This window comes from Phodopus roborovskii, unplaced genomic scaffold (assembly GCF_943737965.1).
Source record: "Phodopus roborovskii unplaced genomic scaffold, PHOROB, whole genome shotgun sequence".
Lineage (NCBI taxonomy): Eukaryota > Metazoa > Chordata > Mammalia > Rodentia > Cricetidae > Phodopus > Phodopus roborovskii.
Genome location: NW_026126459.1, coordinates 21123621 through 21144859, shown reverse-complemented (window position 1 = coordinate 21144859; position 21239 = coordinate 21123621). Strand labels below are relative to the sequence as shown.

General features: G+C 47.7%; 1 protein-coding gene across 1 annotated transcript; it reads left to right on the top strand.

Annotated features, from left to right (window-relative positions):
* The first annotated feature begins 816 nt into the window (after positions 1-816).
* Endou (endonuclease, poly(U) specific) lies at positions 817-19468 on the top strand. Its single transcript, XM_051189760.1, has 10 exons — positions 817-1177; positions 6054-6176; positions 9711-9773; positions 10209-10346; positions 10772-10943; positions 11341-11540; positions 16509-16622; positions 17128-17234; positions 17874-18016; positions 19231-19468. The coding sequence occupies exons 1-10, from the start codon at positions 1123-1125 to the stop codon at positions 19349-19351; spliced, it is 1236 nt and encodes a 411-aa protein (XP_051045717.1). The 5' UTR covers positions 817-1122; the 3' UTR covers positions 19352-19468.
* The last annotated feature ends 1771 nt before the right edge of the window (positions 19469-21239 follow it).

Below are 21239 nucleotides of genomic sequence, written 5' to 3'. Positions count from 1 at the left end.
AAAAAGCAATTTGAAGAGGAAAGGGTTTATTTCACCTGAAAATCCTCAGGTTATAATTCATCCTTGGGGAAGTCAGGACAGGAACTTGAGTCAGGAACCTGAAGGTAGGAGCTAAAGCAGACACCTTGGAGGAGTGCTCCTCTCTGGCTTGCTCTCCATGCCTTTCTCAGTCCACTTTCTCATACAACCCAGGACCACTTGCCCAAGCATGGCACTGCTCACAGTGGGCAGGACCCTCCCACATCATTATCAACCAAGAAAATGCCCTACAGACTTGCCTACAAGCTGATCATTTTCTAATTAAGATTCCTTCTTTCCAGATGTCCCTGGCTGTGTCAAGTAGACATAAAAACTAGCCAACACAGAATCTAAGTTCCTTGACTAGTCATCTCTCCATGAATGAGTTGATGACTGCTTGTTTAGTGACTTGATACTCACCCCCAGCCATGCCCCTTATCAACTTTTATCTATACCAGCACATCTTACGTTGTAAAGTCCTAAGGGTTGGGAATGTGAGAGGCTATGAGCTGCCCAGAGAGGAGGTACCCCAACCTCCCCAGCGGTGAAGGCATCCATGTGTAAGACTAACAAGTACTTGAGATCATGGAAGGGGTTTCTACACTGTATGTGAAGTGGGACTACATGACCACGGTAGTTCCTTAAATACCAACGAATCTGAATCTAGTTCCTGGCAGGCCAGGTCTGTGACTGGAGGTAGGTGGGTGTAGGTCATCCGAAGATGAGCAGCACATCCTTGTCCCTAACTTAAATAAAGAACCTGCCAAACTAGGCCCATCTTGCTGCGTCTGCTAGTGTGGCCTATTTTCTAGCTACAAATAGCTAGCATTACCTGTTTTAAACATCTGGCATGACCTGCCTGTTTAGTCACCTTCTCTCTGGCTTCAAACAGCTGTGGGGCCCCACCTCCTGTCCACCTCCCATCCATCTGTGATCCATTCCCTCCCCCTTTCCTTCCTGGAAGGATCTAGACACACCAGATCCACAAGTCCAGATGTCTTTAAAAGGATCTGCCTGGGGAATAAGGCTCACCTGAGTACTGTGACATTCATCTTGATTGTAGTAGGAAGTCATTCCATCGGCCAGTCTGCTGCAGCTGGCACCATGCAGGTCTGTGTCTCCCTGATAGTGGCCATGCTCTGTGGCCTGGCTTGGGCTGGTAAGTTATTCTCTGGGGGGAAATGGTGGGAGAGGAGGGGTTGCTTAAAGAACAGAATTGGGGTGCTTGACAGAGATTACACGCTTTGACCTATCCTTGGTTGAAGTTGCAGGACCTGTGTCTCTGAAGTTGGCTTGTGATGTGATGTAGAAGAATTGCAGAGCTGAAGTCTTGGGGGGGTGGTGGTCAGCTCTACCATCACTAGAATAACCAGACTCCACATTTGGCCAAGGTTTTCTTTTCCAAGGGTCACTGCATGGTGTAAAAGGGAAGGGTGTTGCTGAGTTGGGATTCCCTGATTGCCCTTGACCACTCTCCTCTGCTGCCGGATGATAGGTTCAGAGGTAGGGGGCTTGGGAGGAAACCAAAATCCCTGGCTTAAAGGTGAACCCTGTCCCATTTGGGACAATGGTTAAAGGGATGGGTTTTGTTCCAGGTTAGGGGAGATAAATAGGAGAGAGAAGGGATGTGCCCCATACTTGCAGGTAGTGGGGGGAAAGCAGGTGGATGCTGGAAAAGGAAAGGAACACTTTCCTGTTGGGTAACTGCATGCAAAAAGCTGCTGCTGCTGTGCTAATTAGTGATTAGTGGGTGGTAGGGAGGAGGGCCAAGGGAGGGGGCTGAGCTGAGGGGTGTGGGCAGCATCCTCCTCTGCCCCAGGAGAGTCAGAATTCCTGCAGTTCCACCCTCCCAGGGTGTTCCTGCCTCGGACTGTTGAAAGGATCAGATTAGTTAGAGAAGGAGGACCAAGCTCAGCCCATTGGAACTTGTCAAGGTTTTAGCATGAATATTCTAGGAGGAGCTGACTTTTGGTGCCATTCCCCATCAGGCTGTGTACAGGGAGACCCTAAGTGTGATTCCTATGCAGAAAAGCCATGGAGGAAAAAAGCTGTTCCCATGACTCCCCACACTGCTTGTACCTCTTTGAGGACTCCTGGGGCTGGAGAGGAAGAGGAGAGAGAAGGATAGGCAGGTCTTCTCATTGGAGGGGTTAAGGAGGCACTTAGGACTAACCAGTATAGAAGGATGGTCAGAGGGCTTGAGATATGCCAGTACCAGGAGATGATTGCACGGGAGACATCTGGTCCTCGGAGGAAGTCCCCGAGGGCATGCATGGCTGTAGTGGTTTCAGAGGTGTGGGCAGCCCTGGGCTACTGGGGGTAAAAGCGTTGGTTAACCTCTGCTGTAGATTGATAGGAAGTAAGGGTAGAGTGGAGATACACCAGAAGGTAGGGGCTAATCTCTGCTCCTGTGTTGTTCTTAACCAAATGTCAATCATTCGGTTTTACCAGTAAAGACTCGAGTCAGATCAGTGTGAGGAGACTTGTTTGGGACAGTGTAGAAGAAAAGGGAGGAGGAAGGTCAGCTGGGGACTTTCTCTGCCTCTCTGGTTTTCACTCCAGCATCTGGCTCCTGAGCCTTTTTGGTAAAATTGAACAACTGAAAAACAACACTCCTTTTAGTTCTTTTAGTTCTATCCTAGCGTCTAGCACCTTCAGACTTGGATACCCAAGTGAGCCATACTAGGAGTCATGGCCAGGCACAGGCCACGGTCTATAAGCCAGGTGACTTCCAAGGCCTTGGCTGTTTCACGTGAACAGAGGCAGGAAGTTGGTCTTGGAGATGAAGGTTTTCGGTTCACTAGGTTTCCATGGAAATAATATCTGGGCTTCCCTGAGAGGCAAATGTGTGAGGATGCTTCTGTTGACAAAGGGTCTGAGGGCTGATACATAGGGACCCTGTGTCCATTCAGGCTTGGTGCCGACCTTTCTTGACAGCCAGTGGGGAAAGAGTGTGAAGATTGTAGCATGTTAGGTTCTGAGAAGATGCAGAGAAACCTGGCCTTTCACCGGGGAAGGAATCAGAGGTCCGGATGAGAGTGGTAGGAAAATCTGAGGCTGAGAGGAAAGGCAAAATGAAGAAAAGCATGGGAAAGGGAGAGACGGGGTAGGGGAGTGAGGAGCAGAGCTTGCTGGAGTAATGATACCGCCCTAGCTTGGTGAGTAAGGCTTCCACAAAGGCGCTGTGTCAAAGGGAGGTACTGGTGGGGACCTGGAGTCAGGATGAGGAGTCACCTAGTGTCCCCAGGACAGCACAGTGATGTTCCTGTAGGGAAAATTCCCACCTGCTCCTGCCACCCCCATGTCCCAAAGTTACCTTGAAGCAAAACAAACTCACAGAGGAATGTGTGACCTGTTAGCATCGGGCTCTTACTGGGGACAAAGCTCCTAGGCAGAGATGACAAATCCACACAGCGTGGGCCAGTGGGAGTGCTCTACTGAACCCCACAGCCAACTATTCACTCTTCTGCCCTTCTCAACTCCTGCCAGCCCTAGAACAGAGGGGATTTCATCCTTGGACTCTGTCTCGGGGTCCCATTAAGATCAGGCCCCCACTCGCTAGCATTCTTTCCCTCTGGACTCTGGGTGTTCTGCCAGGCTGGGGGGGGCAAGCAGCTGACCCAGCCTTCCTCCTGCCCTGAACACTTTTTCTTAAGACCGTAGCATTTAGGTGCCAAGTGAGATGACTTAAGATTCATGAAAGGTTCCCTGTGTGCTGGGATGGAGAAGTGGCCTTGGGTTTGGCCTCTTTTAGGACAATCTACTGGACCAATGCCCTGCCTTCTTGAATGTGTTGGAGGCCCTGCGCACAATATGCAATGGCCTAGGACCTAGTTTAACCTTGACCTGACACCTTTCTGATGCACCTTTCTGATGACTCATAATGACAATGACATCAGTTGGTAAACCATCCCAACATGCACACCTGCTACAACCCGGCTCACAACATGGCCCAGCTGAACTGGGGAGGGAGTCAGGCAACGTAGTTTGTGGGCAGTTTCCTTAACTAGGGATGACTGCTGAAGCCAGTATAGACATGGAATGTGGCCTCTGTTTATTTATATAACAAAGACTGAAATGCCTCTGTTCTGTGTCACACACCACAGGATGCAATTTGCCAAGGTTAACTCATTTACTTCTGCATGTTCTATGAGATAAACTCTAATTTTTTCCCTATTTTTACAGATAAGGGAACAGAGGCACAGAAATGAAATAACTTGCCCAAGATCACACAGCTGGGAAACATCATAGCCAGGGTTCCAACTCAGGCAGCTGGGTACCAAAGTCCAGCTTCACTCTGCTGTGAATCCCTCACTAGGCATGACATAAACCCAATTCCAAGTCTAACCTGAGACAAAACTCAGATTATATCTCCTTTTCTAGAGCTGGTACATGCTCAGCCCTACATCAAATTTAATCTTATTCCATCCCTTACCCAATAGCAATACAAAATTGTTACTTTATCCATAAACTTAGTGCAAGCTCCTCCTCACTATAGCTCTAAATTCAAGACCAGTACTTTCCCTGGTCTAAGTTAGGTTTATAATTCCTCATTGGCCCAATCCAGATACTCATGACAGTTCTGACTCTTGGGTTTTTTGTTTTTTTGTTTTTTTTTTTTTTCAGTCAGGGATTCTCTGTGTAGCCCTGGCTTTCCTAGAACTCAGTCTGTAGACCAGGCTGGCCTCAAACACAGCGATCTGCCTGCCTCTTTCTTCTGCAAATAAAGGTGTGTGCTGCCACTGCCTGGCTTCTTCTGGCTGTTTTGTTTTAGTTTCTTTGAGACAAAATTTGATGTAGCCCAGACTGACTTTGCTTTGCTACCAAGGCTGGCTTTGAACTCCTGCTTCTATCTCACAAGTCTTAGCATTGCAAATGTACCTGGCTTCTGAGTTTGATCCCCGACTTCTGTGCAGTCCTCGGCCTGACCCCTAAACCCAGTGCTCTTAACACCAGGTCTTAGGAGCCACCACGAAAACACCCCTAAGTCTAGAATGGGAAGACCCCTCTCTCCACCTTCTGCCCTGTACTCTCTTTGCTGCTGTGGGCCTGGTGGGGCCCAGTTTCTCTTTTAGAGTAGCAGTGTGCTGGTATTGTTCTTTGCAAAAGTTCTGCTTATTGTCAGGCATGGTGGCATACCCCTCTAATCCCAGCACTCAGGTGGCAGAGGCAGACAGATCTCTGAGTTTGAGGCCAGCCTGGTTAATAGAGCAAGTCCCAGGACAGCCAGGGCTACAAAGAGAAACCCCGACTTGAAAAATGAAACGAAACGAAACCAAACCAAAACAAAACAAAAGATCTGGTCATATCCCCTTGTGACCAAAAGTTTGCTTCTGTAAACGGTTTGTCTGGAGCAAGGGATGTGGTCTGTGGTTGCACAACAGAATCCTGTCCCAAAGCCCAGTTCTCACCCACATCGGCCTTGTTCCCCACCCAAGCACAGAATGCATTCCAGAGGCTGGAAGGAGCAAAGATGAGGCACGGGGAGATAGGATGCAGAAGGCAGGGTGAGGGAGGGGAGAACAAAGAACAGAAAGGGGGTAGGAGTACAGCGAGGGGTGGCTTAGAGGAGTGGCAGGAGGTGCCACTAAGAACAGAGCAAGGAAACTTGTCCTGGCCACTGACCTCTTTCTCCAGCCTGTTGCAAGTTTACAATCTGAGGAATTTTCCACCCCCAAATGAAGGTTTCTTTTGGCAGTTTAGAGGCTCTGGCTTCATCGCCTATGACTAGGAAGAGGCTGTGGACAGCAGTCAGGCTGTCCCTACTGAGTTTGTGACAATCTTCTTACTTCTCACACACTGCTTTTTTTTTTTGCTTGTTTCTGTCGCTGGTCCCTCCAACAGGCACCTGAGCCTAGGTCATGCCAGGCAGGCTAAGAGTGAGATAGTCCCATACTGAGCTTGGAGGCTGTAAGCATGCATGTCCTGTAGGCAGCAATGGCCTTCCCTGTCCCTCCCTGAGACCTCCTGCAGGGGCAATTTAGGAATAGCATCGGATCCCCGAAGTACTGAACTTGTGATCTTGACTGTCATAGGAAACCTAGAATCGTGTGCATCTCGCTGTAATGAGAAATTTAACCGGGATGCGGCCTGCCAGTGTGATCGTCGGTGTCCCCAGCATGCGGATTGCTGTGATGACTATGGACATCTGTGCACTGGTGAGGCAACATGTGGGATGAAGAATTGGGAGACACAGCAGGCCAGGCTGTGTGCAAGTCTGGACTGCTGTCCAGAAGTCCAGAATAAGGCTGGAGTCAGAGGAGTGTGTTCCAGGACTCAGGAAGAGAGTGTGGAGGGCAGAGACCAGGGTCAAGGATTTGGTCATCACTACTCTCAGGTTTTCTAGGAAGTTCCTAAATTAAAGTAGGGCAGATGCTATTGACCTGGAGGATCTCAGGGGACAATCAGGATTAACAATATCTTGAGGAGGGTTGGAGAGACAGTTCAGAGGTTAAGAGCACTGGCTGCTCTTCCAGAGGTCCTGAGTTCAATTCCCAGCAACCACATGGTGGCTCACAACCATCTATAACGAGAGCTGGTGCCTTGCTCTGGTGAGCAGGCATATATGCAGGTAGAACACTGTATACATAATAAATAAATACATCTTCAAAACAAAAGTCAGTATCTTGAAAGTTTAAGTAACAAAATGATATTTTAGTATATATGATATTATTATTTGCTGTTAGTCACACTCACAGCACACACACAAATGCTAGACAGCACTCACAATCTGGATGATATGGGGAAACTGTTTGTCCTCACTGACTGTTATAGTATAGACCATGCTTCTCCAGGGAATGAAATGAGCAGCTATTGCTTTAAACTGTCCTTCCCCTGCAGGATGTGGTGGCACACTCTAATCCCAGCACTCAGGAGGCAGAAGCAGGTGGACCTCTGTGATTGGAGGCCAGCCTGCTCTACAGAGTGAGTTCTAGGACAGCTAGGGCTTTGTAGTAAGAGCCTGTCTCAAAATAACAACAAAACAAAACAAAACACAAGGCTAACCTTCCTCAAACAGCCATTTGCTTCTCTATGGGCACAAATTTAATTGCATTTTCCCCTGCTGTACTAGGGATTGCACCACAGGTCTCAGATGTACAAGGCAAGCACTTGCCCACTGAGCTACATTCTCAGTTCATTTTCTACTGTTTATTTTGAGACAGGATGTAACAAGTTTCCAAGGCCAGCTTTGAATTCACTACATAGTGCAAACTGGTCTTGAACTTGTGATCCTCCTCCTTCAGCCTACCAAGTAGCTTGAATTGCAGGCTCTGATGCCCAGGTCCAGCTAAGTGAATACTTCATGACAAATCATTTTTAAATATTTATTTTTATTTGTGTGTGTGTGTGTATATATATAGCTAAGATGGCCAGAAGAATGCATTGGGTCCCCTGGAGTTATGGCAGTTGCAAGCCCCCTGATGCTTGTGCTGGATATTCAACTGCTCTTAACTGTTGAGCCATCTCTCTAGACCTTGAAAAATCATTTTTTTAATAGACTCCCTGTTTAGTTCATTCTTTCCCATCTAAGAAGAATACTATAAATTAATGTGGACTTATTAAATTAAATTAAAATGTGGACTTACTAAGTTAAATTCAATTAATGTGGACTTATTAAATTAAGACTCTAGAAAGTGGGAGGGGTTCCGAGGATCAAGGATACTACCATGTTGCCTTGCTACCCTATTGGTGTTCTTTTATGAGACTTAGGGCGGGAACTAGCTTGGAATTTTGATCATTCTTATTGAGACTGGAAACTCTGAGCACATGGCAGGGCTAGCCAGTGAGAGGTGCACAGATCTTATGCATCGTTCTTTGACCCAACAGGAAAGGTAATCATGTTAATGGTCCAATCGAGGGAGTGGTCACAAGTCTCATGATGCAAATGGGCCCTCCCCTTACTTCCCTGCAGGAGCTAATGCGGTCTCAAAGGTCCCTTCTGCCACCCATTCTGCAGTTTGCCTGCTCTCTTGCTGTCGCTGCTGCAGCTTGTTTCCTTTCCCAGCCCAGTTGCTGCTGCTGGCTTTTAATTTGGGTTCAGCTCAGCACACTCTCCTGAAATTGGAGATGAAAATGCTCAGGAGAGACATTTTATTGGGTTTAATGTCAGACACCAGGATGGGTGGGTGTCTCCCCAAAGCTCATGAAGCTTGATGTTATAGCTAGAGCAAAAGAGGTGTTGGCTCCAATCACAGCAAACCTCCCATGTAGCTAATGTTTGGCATTTATTCTAGTCATGGCATCGTCCCTTTGAGGGCCTTTCCCTCCTCTGCTTGGGACTCCTTTATGCCTGAGAGACCTCTGTGTGACTCTGGGTACATAGTTATATAAAACAGGCATACATAGCAAGCATTTACTATGATAGTCATGTATGGTGGTACATGCTGTAACCCCTAGCATTTGGAAAGTAGAAACAGGAGGCCTGGAGTTCAAGGCCATCCTCAGCTACATAGTGAGGTCAGAGCCAGCCTGGGCTACCTGAGGGCCTGTCTCACACAACATTAAAACAAATGAACAAAGGACGCTGCAGCTCATAACATACCCACTCAGTCCTGTACCAGAGCAGACCTCTTCCAGCAGTGATTGTTAGCCTTGAGTGGTTTGATGACAAGTATAATGAGTGTTCAGAATCAAAGACGGAGAGCCATCACATGATACAATCCTGCCAGAAACACCTCAGGTTCATTACATGTTTGATTCTGAGGTTTAATTTTCAGCCATGGCCAGTTCAGAAATGTTGGCAAACTCTTCATGACCCGACATTCGCTTACATGACCCCCTTATGAGGCTGCAACCCACTGGTAAGCTAGGTTAGGCCAGCAGGGGAAATGCTCTGCCTCTGGCTTGAGTAGAAATTGTGGAGTCAGCTAGAGTTCACAGACGCTTGTGATTGCACAAAGTTTGGTGGAAAGTCTTTGAAATGTTCGCGTCTGGGACTGTGCCTTCGGGATCTAGAGTAAGCAGCTGCCATTATTAAGTAGCTTCCTCCATGCACCGGAGCTGGCACACGGCTAGAATGCCTAGCTGTTTCAGGCACAGTCCTTTAACTTGAACATCTAAGGCAGCAAGAGAGTCCACTAGCTGCCAGTTAGGGAGTCAAACTGCCCATTACCCTCCTCCCCCGCTGCTGGCTTACAGGAAAACACCCGAAGGAGTTCTTACTTACAGTAAGAACTAGAAGAACGCATCCCTACTATTAACAGTGATTGCGAACATATTTGAACAGTGCTCCAACAATACTTAACACCTGCCCAGCCCACCCCCAGGGAGAGGTGCCCCTCCACCCCCAACTCTCTTAATAGGAACAGGATGTTCTGAAATGAGAGCCTTGTCATTTGGAGAATGCTAAAATGTTCTATTCATACGTGGTAACTCAAATTGGTTTTCAGCCCTGAAGGGACTCGCCCGCCACTTTTCATAGACTTTTCTGTTTTGTTCTTTTGAGCACAGTGGGCACCAAATGCCAAAGTGGGAGGACATTTGTCACCTGGGGGAATTTTTTTTTTGTTTTCCCTAAATTTTCAGTAATCTGATCCTGGAAATTCCTTCCATTTCCAGTCCTTCAGTGTCAGGGGATTGTCCATGTACCCTTTCCATAATCATACTTGCCTCGAGGCTGGGAACCTAGAACCAGAGCCAAAGCTGGAGGGAAATTGCTGGATGGTTGGTGACTTTATTTTCCTACCTTACAGCTGAAGAAGGGCTCCCAGAGCCAAAGGCCTTCCTCGATCCAGAGGATGAGATTCCAGTCAACCGTAAGCCTGAACCCCACATAGGGTAGACACCAGGGTGACAAGGGGAGAGGGTGCCACAACAGAGGCAAGGACCCAGGCCCAAGCCAGAAGAATGAGACTGGATTTGCCCAGGAGAAACACTGGTGTGATCCAAGGAGCCAAGAGGGAGCCAGGATAACATCTGAGGCCTGAGGAGGGACGTGGAAGAGGTTGTATTTTTGAAGTGGGAAAATTATAAAAACAGGCCAGAGAGTAGAGTCCTGCATCAGAAAGCAGAGGGCTTCCTGACTGTTGAGTGTGCAAGGAATTAAGTTTGTCCAATCCCAGGAGACCTTTAGCAAGGAGCACAGCTATGGATGGGCGTGGGTAGAAGGGCTGGTCCTTAGGCTCCTAGCACACCCTCTAGGGGTTGCCAGGGACACACACACACACTCTCTCTCTTCTTTGTCCTCTTAGACCTGTACTCTGCACCAAACTCCTGCCAGGGCCGCTGCCGGGAAGCCTATGACAAGCACTACCCTTGCCACTGCAATGACCGATGCCGAAAGTTTGGGGACTGCTGTGAAGATTTTGATAGCCTGTGTGGTGACCATGGTCAGTCTGCTCCCTCTGTCAGCATAGCCCCAGACACATGGTAACTCTCTAGAGTTCTCCCAGTGTGGTTCTGGACAGCAACATCAAGAGTATCGGAGAATCCTTGGGAGAGGCAACCAGCCCTAGGCTGTGCCCTGGACCTACTGCTCAGAATCTCTGGACTGGGGTTGCTGTTCTGATTAAACCTGCGGGGGATTCTGATGCCTCCTCAGTTTGGGACCTTTCTTAGTACAAAAGGGCAAAGTGGGCTTTCTCTGTATACCATGGCAATGACACATGCTGACAGTAAGGTCTTTTACTGTCCTGTCCTCTAACTGCTGGAGCAAGCTTCCAGAAGGGGCCCAAATGGGGGGTGCTATTGATCTTCAGATAGTTGGCACACTGCCACTGAGCTCTCAGATGCTCCCTCTCCCAATTCTTCTTAGAGGGCTTCTCCCACAGCAGCGATGCTGTAACCAATGAGGAACTTCAGAGTATTTCTGAGACGATCTACAAGGTAGATACCAATAAAGCCCACAAGGAAGACATTGTCCTCAACAGTCAAAACTGGGTCTCCCCATCAGAGACAGGAAACCAAGTGGATCACTGCCCAGAGCCGTGAGTGCCCCTCATTCCTTCCAACCCTTCACCCTCCCTATCTCTCCAATACCCTCACTTCGCTGATGCCTCAGATTTTGTTCCTCAAGTCAAGCAAGCCCAAAGGAGAGGGGGAAAAATTAATGTCCAGAAACAAGGAAATCACCTTGAGGGTAGGTGTGTGCATAACCAGGAGGTTTTTGTTGCTGGTTAGGTTAAGGATAATGCTGATCTTCCAGGAGGTGTGAGGAGGAAAAAGACAGACCTCAGAGTTAGCTTTCAAAAGTACCACAAGTTGCCTTTGCTCCAGATCCATGAGCCCATCTTTATGTGCTGCCTCTGGCCTGTCTGGAAGGATCTGGGAGAGTTTCTACTGCATGTTCCAGCCTCCTAATGAGTCTCCATCCATTTGCTGCAGGCTCTTCACTTATGTCAATGAGCAGCTGTTCTCCAAGCCTACCTATGCAGCTTTTATCAACCTACTCAATAATTACCAGCGGGCCACGGGCCATGGGGAGCACTTCAGCGCCCAACAGCTGGAGGAGCAGGCTGTCTTCCTCAGGGAGGTCATGAAGACAGCTGTCATGAAGGAGCTCTATGGCTTTCTCCATCACCAAAGTGAGTAAGCCTTCCCAGATGTACAAAGCTATGTAATGAGGTGTGTCTCCAGGAGAGCCAAACACCACTGGGTCTCTGGTGGTGGTAGGGGTGGGGGTGGGGTGGTGTGAGAGCAGATAATGGAGCAGGACACTACATGAAGACCAGTAACATCCAGAAAATGTCAAAGACACGGCTAGAAGGAAGCTACAGAGATTGGGGACCCTAGCAGGAACGGAATGACCTGGCTTGCTTGCTTGCTTAGATCATCTATCTTTTGACTATCAGTTATCTTGTAAGTTTCCTACTTTCTGAAGGGAATGAACCCCACACCCCATTTCTGCTCCCACTATGGGCACTTTTTAGCCCCCTCACTGATCCCAGAGTCATGTCAGAAGCTGTACATTTGGGTAAGTGGAATTCTCCACACCTCCTACTCAGCACAGATGGCAGCAGAGAATTGGCACAGGCTCATGGAGCATCATTCTGTTAGAAAGTGGTCTGGCTGGACCACCTCCAGACACAGATACATGAAAATCAGACCAAAAAAGGTTTTGGCTTTAGGACTTCTTGGCTCTGGATTCTGTTTGTTAGTGTCCTCCAGATTCCTTTCCTGAACTCTGGCAAGCTGGACTTGGTCTCAGAGGTGGATCTGTATAGATCTCCCTTTCTGTCCCTGGGGACCCCATCCAGGCAGACCTGCTACTTTCCCACTTTCCACGTGCAACCTTAGACAACAGAGTTCTAATTCTGTTGTTACAGAGTTACTAAGTCTGTTGTTAGAGGTGAAACACGCGAGGGAGTCTCTAAGATTCATGCAACCCTGTGTTGCCCTCTGGTGTCTGCTCTGTGGCAAACACAGGAGAGACAGGCGTGCCAAGTTGTGCTCAGCCTTCCTGATGCTGTGGCCCTTTAATACAGTTCCTCATGTGGTGGTGACCCCCAACCATAGAATTATTTTCATTGCTACTTTATAATTGTAATTTTGCTACTATTATGAATCATAATGTAAATATTTTTAGAAATAGAGGCTTGCCAAAGGGGTTGAAACCCACAGTTGAGAACCACTGGATTAAGTAAAACCTTGGGTTTTCAACAAGAGAACCAGAAGTCTAGGCTGGAAGACCTAAGTCAGCAAGGAGCTGGGAGTAGCCATCCAGTACCCAGAGCAGGCTTCCCAGCACTCATCCCTCTCCCTAACCCCAGACTCCACTAACCTGCTCCATTTAGGAAGGCCCCAATGGCTTATTCTGCATCTCTTTAGAATTAGAGAGATCAGAATATACCCCAAAATAGCTCAGCCAGAAAGTCTTGGGTTGACTCCTGGTTCTGTTACCACTAGTGTGATTCTGATGTTATAGTTTAAGGGCATCTTCCAGATTTCACATATTAAAAATGTGATCCCTAGCACCATGTGTTAATGGTACCGAGAGGTGGGAACTTTAGGAGGTGACTCCAACTGTGGATTCATGGCTCATCAAGAGTATTCTGTTAGAGAACCTGGCTCTCCTTAGTATGCTCGCTTTGCCTGGCCCTTTCCACATGCCAGCACTTGATGCTTGATTTTCCCGACTCCAGAACACAAGGTAGCCAAACTTCTATTCAGTATAAATTATGTGGTTGCAGGGATCAGGGTTTAGCAACACGAGGCAGGCTAAACAGCTGAGCAGTGCTGTTGTGACCTCTCCTGGTCTTATCTGTGACTTAAGGTCTTTGAAGATTGATGCTTGGAAAGCATCAAAAGGGGACACCCAAGCAAGTACTAATAAGGGTAACTATTTGGTCTGTGAAACCCTTCTGTTCATGTCCACTTGGACTTGTTTCCCAACACTGTTTTAAGTCCTTGAAAGGAGAGAGTATTCCTGGTATCCTGCTTTGGATCCTCCGCACAATTCTGGAAGTCTCTGATTTAAAACTTCAGCTCTGACCTTTCCCTTGGGGCCCAGTGGCCTTTCCAACAGCTCCACTCCACTATCTGTTGTTTACATAACACAGTGTAAAGAGAACTCACTGTTCCTCCTATTTCCAAACCTGCACCTCTCTAGATTGTCTCATCTCCTAATCATCACCACAATGCATCCAGTTCTCATGCAAAAAGCCGAGGAGTTAGGGGCATGCATGTGTGCGTGCGTGCGTGCGTGCGTGTGCGTGTGCATGTGTGTGTGTCTGTGCCTGTGTGTATATGTATGTATGTGTGTGTGCGCGCGCATGAGTGTGCTGCGTATGTGTGTTTTGTGTGTGTGTGTGTGTGTGTGTGTGTGTGTGTCTGTCTGTCTGTCTGGAGATTAGACACAGCTTAGCTTCTGCATGCTGGGCAGTTAGTTTACCACTGAGTTTGCAGCCCCAGCCCCGGACATTGATTTGATTTTTCTCTTTACCCCACTGCCCCCACCCCTATTTCCCCATCAGTAATGTCTGTCACTTCTACTTTCAGAACATATTCCAGATCTGCTTGCTTCTTCCCCTTCTTCTCTGCTGCTGTTAGTGGAAGCTCCCAGCAGCTTCCTACAGACAAACCATTAGCTTCAAAACTGCTCTCTCTGCTTTTGCCTTTATGACAGCCATTAACGTTTTTACATACACAGCCAGGGTGACCCTTTAAGCAAAGTTCATGTCGCACAATTGCCCTGCACCCCCCCAAAAAAATCTCTGCATGTTCGTTGTCTTAGGTTTCTATTGCTGTGATAGAACACCATAACCAAAAACAACTTGGTCCTTCTTTAGAGCTTCAAGTAACAACTCATCCTTGAAGGAAGTCAGGGCAGGAACCTGGAGGCAGGATTTGGGGAAAAAAAAACCATGGAGCCATGGAGGACCACTACTTACTTACTGTATATGCTTTTTCAGTACACCCCAGGCCATCTCCCAGGGGTAGCCCTGTCCACTGTGGGCTGGACCTTTTCACACCAATCATGAATTAAGTAAATGCAGCCAGGTGGTGGCGCACACCTTTAATCCCACTTGAGAGGCAGAGGAAGGCAAATCTCTGTGAGTTCAAGGCCAGCCTGGTCTATAAAGGGAGTTCCAGGACAGCCAGGACTACACAGAGAAACCCTGTCTCAAGCAAACAAACAAATAGAAAATGCCCCACAGGCTTGCCAATCTGACAGAGGTATTTTCTCAGTTGACATCCTTCTTCTCAACTGACTCTATAACTTATGTGAAGATATATATATATATATATATATATATATATATATATATATATATGTGAACCAGGCCATTGTCTACCACAAGAGGCCATCAAGCTGTAACAGGTCCATCTTTAGAGCTTCGCTGCATAGACCTAAGCACAGTGGCTAACAGTGTGTGTCCTCTTGCAGGAACTTTGTAACTTTTGTCTGACTCGGTTTTCTCGTCTCTGAGTTCAGGTTGATTAATGACATTAGTTGTGTGAAGATTGAGCATCAGCACACAGAAACATTTGAGACAGTCCTGAGAATAAAGCCAGTGCTCCACAGAGCTTCAGTCTTCCATATTATTGTTAATCTGATTAGGTCTGGCCTCATTGCAAGGCTCTCGGTATTGCCTCCTTCTCAGACTTTCTCCCTCCTGCCCACTATGCTTTGGAAATGTCTCCTCAGATCCTGTGTAGAGAAGTCCTTGTCCTTCAGGTGTCCGGTCACTGCCCCCCCCACCCCAAGATTTTGCCTTGGGATCTTGAACTCATGGCCCTCTGCCTCTACTTCCTGAGTACTAGGTTTACAGGTGTGTGTTAGCACCCCTGTCTGGTGCCACCTTCTCACAGAGGCCTTTCTGACCTTCCCCTCTAGGTCCTATGCCTTAGGGTATATTATGTTGATATAACAGAGTTTCAGTCCTGGGAATTTATAACGAGTAGAAATATTCTGTGGGGCGGATCTCATGAGGGCCTTCATGCTGTGACATCCTGTGCAGGAATGCAGAGAGCAACTGAGTGAGAAAGGCAAAAGAGAGTTTATTTTTGTTGTTGCTTATGTTGTAACCCATGCTAACCCCGAACTCACTTTATACTGAGAGTGACCTGCAACTTCCAAGTGACTACAGGCTTTTACTATCACGCCCAGCTCTAAACTCATCTTTTTAAACTTTAAAATTTAAAAGAAATCATCCACACAGTGAGGACCCCCACAGAATGGCATTACCTGGCTCATTGGACAGACCCTCATAGCCCAATCACTTTTTTTTGAGACAGGTTCTTTCTATATAGCTCTGGCTATACTGGAACTCACTATATAGACCAGGCTACGTTTTGCCTCCTGAGTGCTGGGATTAAAGGTGTGTGCCACCATTCCCAGCTCCCTAATTGCCTGTGGAAGTCTTACACCTTAATTTCATTATAGGAGGTATCAAGTTTCTAATGGGTTTTTGGGAGGCACATTCATGACAAAGTACTTCTGACAGGTGTGATGGCACACACCTTTAATCCCAGCACTTGGGAGGCAGAAGTAGGCAGAGCTCTGTGAGTTTAAGGCTACTCTGGTTTATATATTGCATTCTGGAACAGCTAGGGCTACTTAGTGAGCTTGTCTAAAAACAACAATGCCCCCAAACCCAAAACACATAGTCCTCCTGACTCTCATCTCCTCCTCTAGTTGTTTTGGGGTAATCTTTGTACTTATCTGAGATATTATGTATTATTTTGGTTTATGGTTCGTGTCTTTCCCTGAAGTGCAAACTTTAGAGAAAGACTGTGTGTGTGTATGCGTGTATGTATGTATGTGTATATGAATGTGTGTGTGTGTGTGTGTGTATGCGTGTATGTATGTATGTGTATATGAGTGTGTGTGTGTGTGTGTGTATGCGTGTATGTATGTATGTGTATATGAATGTGTGTGTGTGTGTGTGTGCGTGTACGTGTGTACTCCTCAGGCCCTTGACCATGTAGAAGGGGCATTTGGTCACATTTGTTGAATCTCCATCTCTCCTGGTGTGCTGGAGCAGGTACCTACCCTTCCTTGTGTCCCAGGATTGACCCACTGCTGGAGTCCTTTGTTTTTATCTCCACAGACCGCTACAGCTCCGAACAAGAGTTCGTGGATGATTTGAAGAACATGTGGTTTGGGCTCTACTCAAGAGGCAGTGAAGAAGGGGATTCGAGTGGCTTTGAACATGTCTTCTCAGGTAGGTTCACTCTGTTTAGCAGAGAAGAGTGGGAAGGACAATGATGAAGAACAGTACTGCTTAGAGGCGGGACAGCCCTGAGCATTGGTTACAGGCACTTAAGCCACTTGGCAGGGAAGGACTCCCAGGGAAAGGGATGGCAGTCTCTAGAATATCTAAGAGGCCTGTCTGCCTCTGAGTAATCCTCTGCTTCCACGACTTGGTTAGGGGCTCCCTACAGAGGCTATTGTGTCTCCTCACCCTTAAGGTTCCCACTGAGCCTGGCTTGATCCTGTGGAAACAGAGGAGTATGCCAGAGCAGAGGATTGTCTAGGAGAATGGAGTCTCCTGAAGTCTTGAGCCAAAAAGAGAGAACGGACATATGAAGGTGTCAGGCAAGGGGCTGAGTAAGCAGCTGAATAGTCCAGAAGTCAGACCTGGAGATGGGAGACAGGGGTGGCATGGAATGGAGGGGGGAGGGATGGGAAGATCGCCCAGACCACCCACTTTGGACTCTTCATTACAGGTGAAGTGAAAAAGGGCAAGGTCACTGGCTTCCACAACTGGATTCGCTTCTACTTGCAGGAGAAGGAAGGTCTGCTTGACTATTATAGTCACAACTATGATGGGCCTGTGAGTACCTGGGCGGGAGGGGCCCAGGTTTCCTGCTCTTCCTCTGGCTTCCAAGCAGTCAGTCTTGCTTCTCATTCTGGCTGTCCACAACCACCCAACAGGGACTATGGATAGATACCATGCCCTCATCTCCTAAGGAGCAGGTTTCTACCCCAAGTCCCAACAGTGAAGCCTCTGAAACAGGAGACAGAGGGTACCACATCCAGGTGGGAGGCCAAGGCCCAATTCTCAGACCAGAGAACAAGGCATACATTTCCCCCTGCCTGAACATCCTGAGAGGGTGGCCGGAATGTCCACCCTGGCTAACTGAGCTCAACTCCACATGTCTTGTGAGAAACTTTTGCCGCCCCTTACTGGGAAATGACTTGGGGCAATAAACTGGCCTCTTGCATGTGGAGGGCCATAGGGGACTGCTGTGTCCCTGCATTCTGGGTTGATCATGTGGATGTCACTCTGGCCTCATTGCCACTGGTAGCTTCAGACAGAGGGTGGAACTGAGACACTGCACAGTAGGTTGTCCCTTCTGTCTGTTTAAAGAAGTCAGTATCTCCAGAAGGCTCCTCAAAGACCCTCATAAATACTAGCAGACAGTTGGTGCCTGTGTTCTATCATGTGACTTTGCTGTTCTTTCTTCTGCAGTGGGATTCCTACCCCGATGTCCTAGCTATGCAGTTCAGTTGGGATGGCTACTACAAGGAAGTAGGCTCAGCTTTCATTGGCAGCAGCCCCGAGTTTGAGTTTGCCCTCTACTCTCTGTGCTTCATCACCAGGCCAGGCAGAAAGTGAGTACTGGGGTGACCAAGGGACTCAGGCACTAGGGGAGTCTCCAACTATTGTCATCCAGGATGATGTCAGGAGAACTTGAGTCTGTCATTCTGGGTGGGAAGGTGAGAGAAATTATTGTTCTTACCTTCGACGGTGAAGTGGTTAGATTAGATTGGTAGCTTCCAGTCTTCGTCCAAGCAGCAGAACCATCTATCTCCCTTACTTCCTTAAGTGAAGCATTCAGGATGATAATCTACCAAAAAGTCAGCAGTACAGTTGTCCTGGATCCCTGAGCGTCCTCCTCCCCCCATTGGCTGTTTGGGAGACCCATAGAGTCCCAAAGAGAGCAGTCGATAATAACTGGTCTCTATCACTTGAGAATTTGTTTGGGTCCTAATATTTTTGTTTTTACTTTTTTGGGGGATGGGGGCTCTGTCTCACTATGTAGCCAGAGTTACAGATTCTCTTGCCTCACAGCCTCTTGAGTGCTGCCGGATTTGTGGACACATGCCAAGTTCCTTGCTCTGGTCCAATTGCTTTAGAAGCAGAAAGCAAACACCTAATTATAGAGCTTTATGCAGAAAAGGTGGCCACAAGAGGTCTGTGTGCCATCGCTCAGGCAGAGTCTCTACGTTACAAACTCCTAGGAGGACTTGCTGTGCGAAGGGCCTGTTATGGTGTGCTTCGATTCATTATGGAAAGTGTAGCCCAGGCTGGCCTCGAAGTTGTGATCCTCCTGCCTCTGCCTCCTTCAGCAAATCCTACCGGCGTGCGCCACCACAACCGGCTGGCGTAATTATGCTGTCCTGGAACTTTGATGCTTTTAGTTGTATATCTCAGCTTGTGGTGGCTACGCCTGGAGGTGTGTCACCAAATAGCGCCTAGCCGCCGAGGCTCGTCTGATCCCGGTTCCTGTAAAAAGTTCTTAACAAACTATGGCAAGCAGAATTTTGTTAAAAGGGGACTTTTGGAGTTACTTGTAACACCTAATTTCTGAAGCATTTGGCTCGAGGTGTTCAGAGTTTTTCTCTTGGAAGGATGAGGATCATTGTCCCATAGGCAGAGAGACACCAAGGTTCAGATTGGGAAAGCTTTCTAAGACAGGGGCTTGGGGTAGAGTCTGCCTGGGAGGATGAAACCCTTATGCTGGAAATGGTTAGGTCTTTCCCATCTGGAACAGGGGTGGGTGAAGTGGTGGGCTCTGCTGATTCCATATGGTCTTTCTCTACAGGTGCCACTTGAGCCTGGGTGGTTATCCTTTGTCCATCCAGACCTACACCTGGGATAAGACCACCTATGGAAATGGCAAGAAGTACATTGCCACAGCCTATGTAGTGTCTTCTACCCAATAGAACTTGCGTCCAGATGGGTTATGAGGGCAGAGGGCTAAGCCGGTTCCAGGTGCTATTTGCTCTGTACTGGGGAGGGGAGGAAGGAAGCTGGGAGAAACCCCACAGTCCAGTTTTATAAAAGAGACCTCAAATCTAGAAATTGGAGAGAAAAAACATGTAGAAAATTAGCCAAAATCTTTGTCTTCTTATATTTTAGCAACATGGAACTAGGAAATAGAGCTTCTCTCAGTCTGGAAAAGGTAGCAGCCCTCGAGAGCTCTTTAAAGTGTAGCGGGGCCATGAGCAAGTCCTTGGCCTCACATTTCCCTTTAATGTGAAGGGGAGGGGTCTTTCCCCTTTCTGCTTGGGGCTTGGGGAGAGGGTGACTTGGACAGTATTATGACTGTGACAGTGTCTTTGGTTGTTCATAGGAAGAACAGGGGGTAGAAATTTGGGGTTTCCAAATGGCTGTCACTTCTCACAGCTCTGCAGCTGTGACTCAGCCTTGTGCTGGGCCTCAAGGAAGCAGACCTTAGACCCAAGCAGGAGAGTCTTGAAGAATCAAATCTGTGACAGTGCAGTCAGGCGTTGGGTGGTGAGTGGGCTATGGCAGGTGGCCTCCTCCATCCTAGATGTCTGTGTGGCCATCTCAGCATCTGCTTCTAGAAGTTCCCCGCTTGCAGATGTTTTAGTGCAGTTACAGACATGTGTTTGGTCCCACATAGTGCTTTGTTTTGTTCTGAAAGAATACCCCTCATAGGAGGAAGACTGAACATCAAAGGAAGAAAGGAAACTATAACTTGGTGTCACTGACAATTATACTAATGTTTATCCAGCTGCCAAAATTCAAAACATTCAAGGCTGGTAGAAGAGGGACCCGGGGTTCCTATTTCAATCTCCATGATGTATTTATTCCCTCCTGATGCTCAGAAGCCAGATGTGGCCCCAAAGAGCCAGGCTTGTACCACAGCTTAGAGGCATCGAGTTTCCAATTAAAGCCACTGGAGAAAACCTGAAATGTGTTTCATGCTTGTACACATTGACTCTGTCAGTCAGGCTCCTGGCCTCCTCCCTGGAGCAGGAATGGAGGCCTTCGCAGCCTGGCTCACAGAATATGGGGTCTGGGTGAAGCCCCTGAGAGTCAGCAAGTCTCTGTAACCAGGAGGAAGGAAGAGTTCTTCCTGGTACACCTATAGCATAATAAAGAGCATCACGTGTTGGGTGTGAGGAAGGAATGGAGGCTGGTGGCTTCAGCCTTAGCACCAGCCCCCTTGATCACACACAAGGAGCAGAAGGATGCTGGGAAACAGCTCTTGTGACTACAGAGGCTGAAGGAAGAGGAGGTGCCTGAGAGACTTCTCACAGATTATTTAGGTCACAATTTGAGGAAGATATCAGGCAGGACTAACTCCTGGGAGGTACAGCGCCTAGATGGATGAAACAGGGCTTTGTCCTGCCCTCCCCAGGAGTGTTACTGGTCCAGCAGGCAAGAGAAGTGTTAGCAGGACACAGTGGTCAAGGTATAAATACTGAAGTCAAGTTGCATGTTGTCTAGCGTCAATTTTTTGTTTATATCAGTGTCTTTAACAAGAGGACACTGCTAATTATCACTGTGAAATTAGCACTATAAAAACAAATGCCATTTTTCATTTTTTCCTTAGCCCCCCTCTGTCTGTCTGTCTGTCTGTCTTTTTGGGGTATCTGTAGCCCTGGCTGTCCTGGGACTGACTATGATCTACCAGCTTCTGCTTTCCCAATGCTGGAATTAAAGATGTATGCCACCACAGTTTTCAAAACGTTATTTTATATGTAAATGTTTTTCCTGCATATATGCCTGCTTGGGTCCCTTTGGAGACCAGAGGAGTGTGTTTGATCCCTTGGAATAGGAATCACAGGCGGTTGTGAGCGC

Excerpts from the sequence above, each read along its gene's own strand:
- Endou (XM_051189760.1), top strand. The coding sequence starts at position 1,123 with ATGCAGGTCTGTGTCTCCCTGATAGTGGCCATGCTCTGTGGCCTGGCT. Across the intron at positions 1,178-6,053 it reads CTGTGGCCTGGCTTGGGCTG|GAAACCTAGAATCGTGTGCA; the intron begins GTAAGTTATTCT and ends TGACTGTCATAG. Across the intron at positions 16,623-17,127 it reads CTTTGAACATGTCTTCTCAG|GTGAAGTGAAAAAGGGCAAG; the intron begins GTAGGTTCACTC and ends TCTTCATTACAG.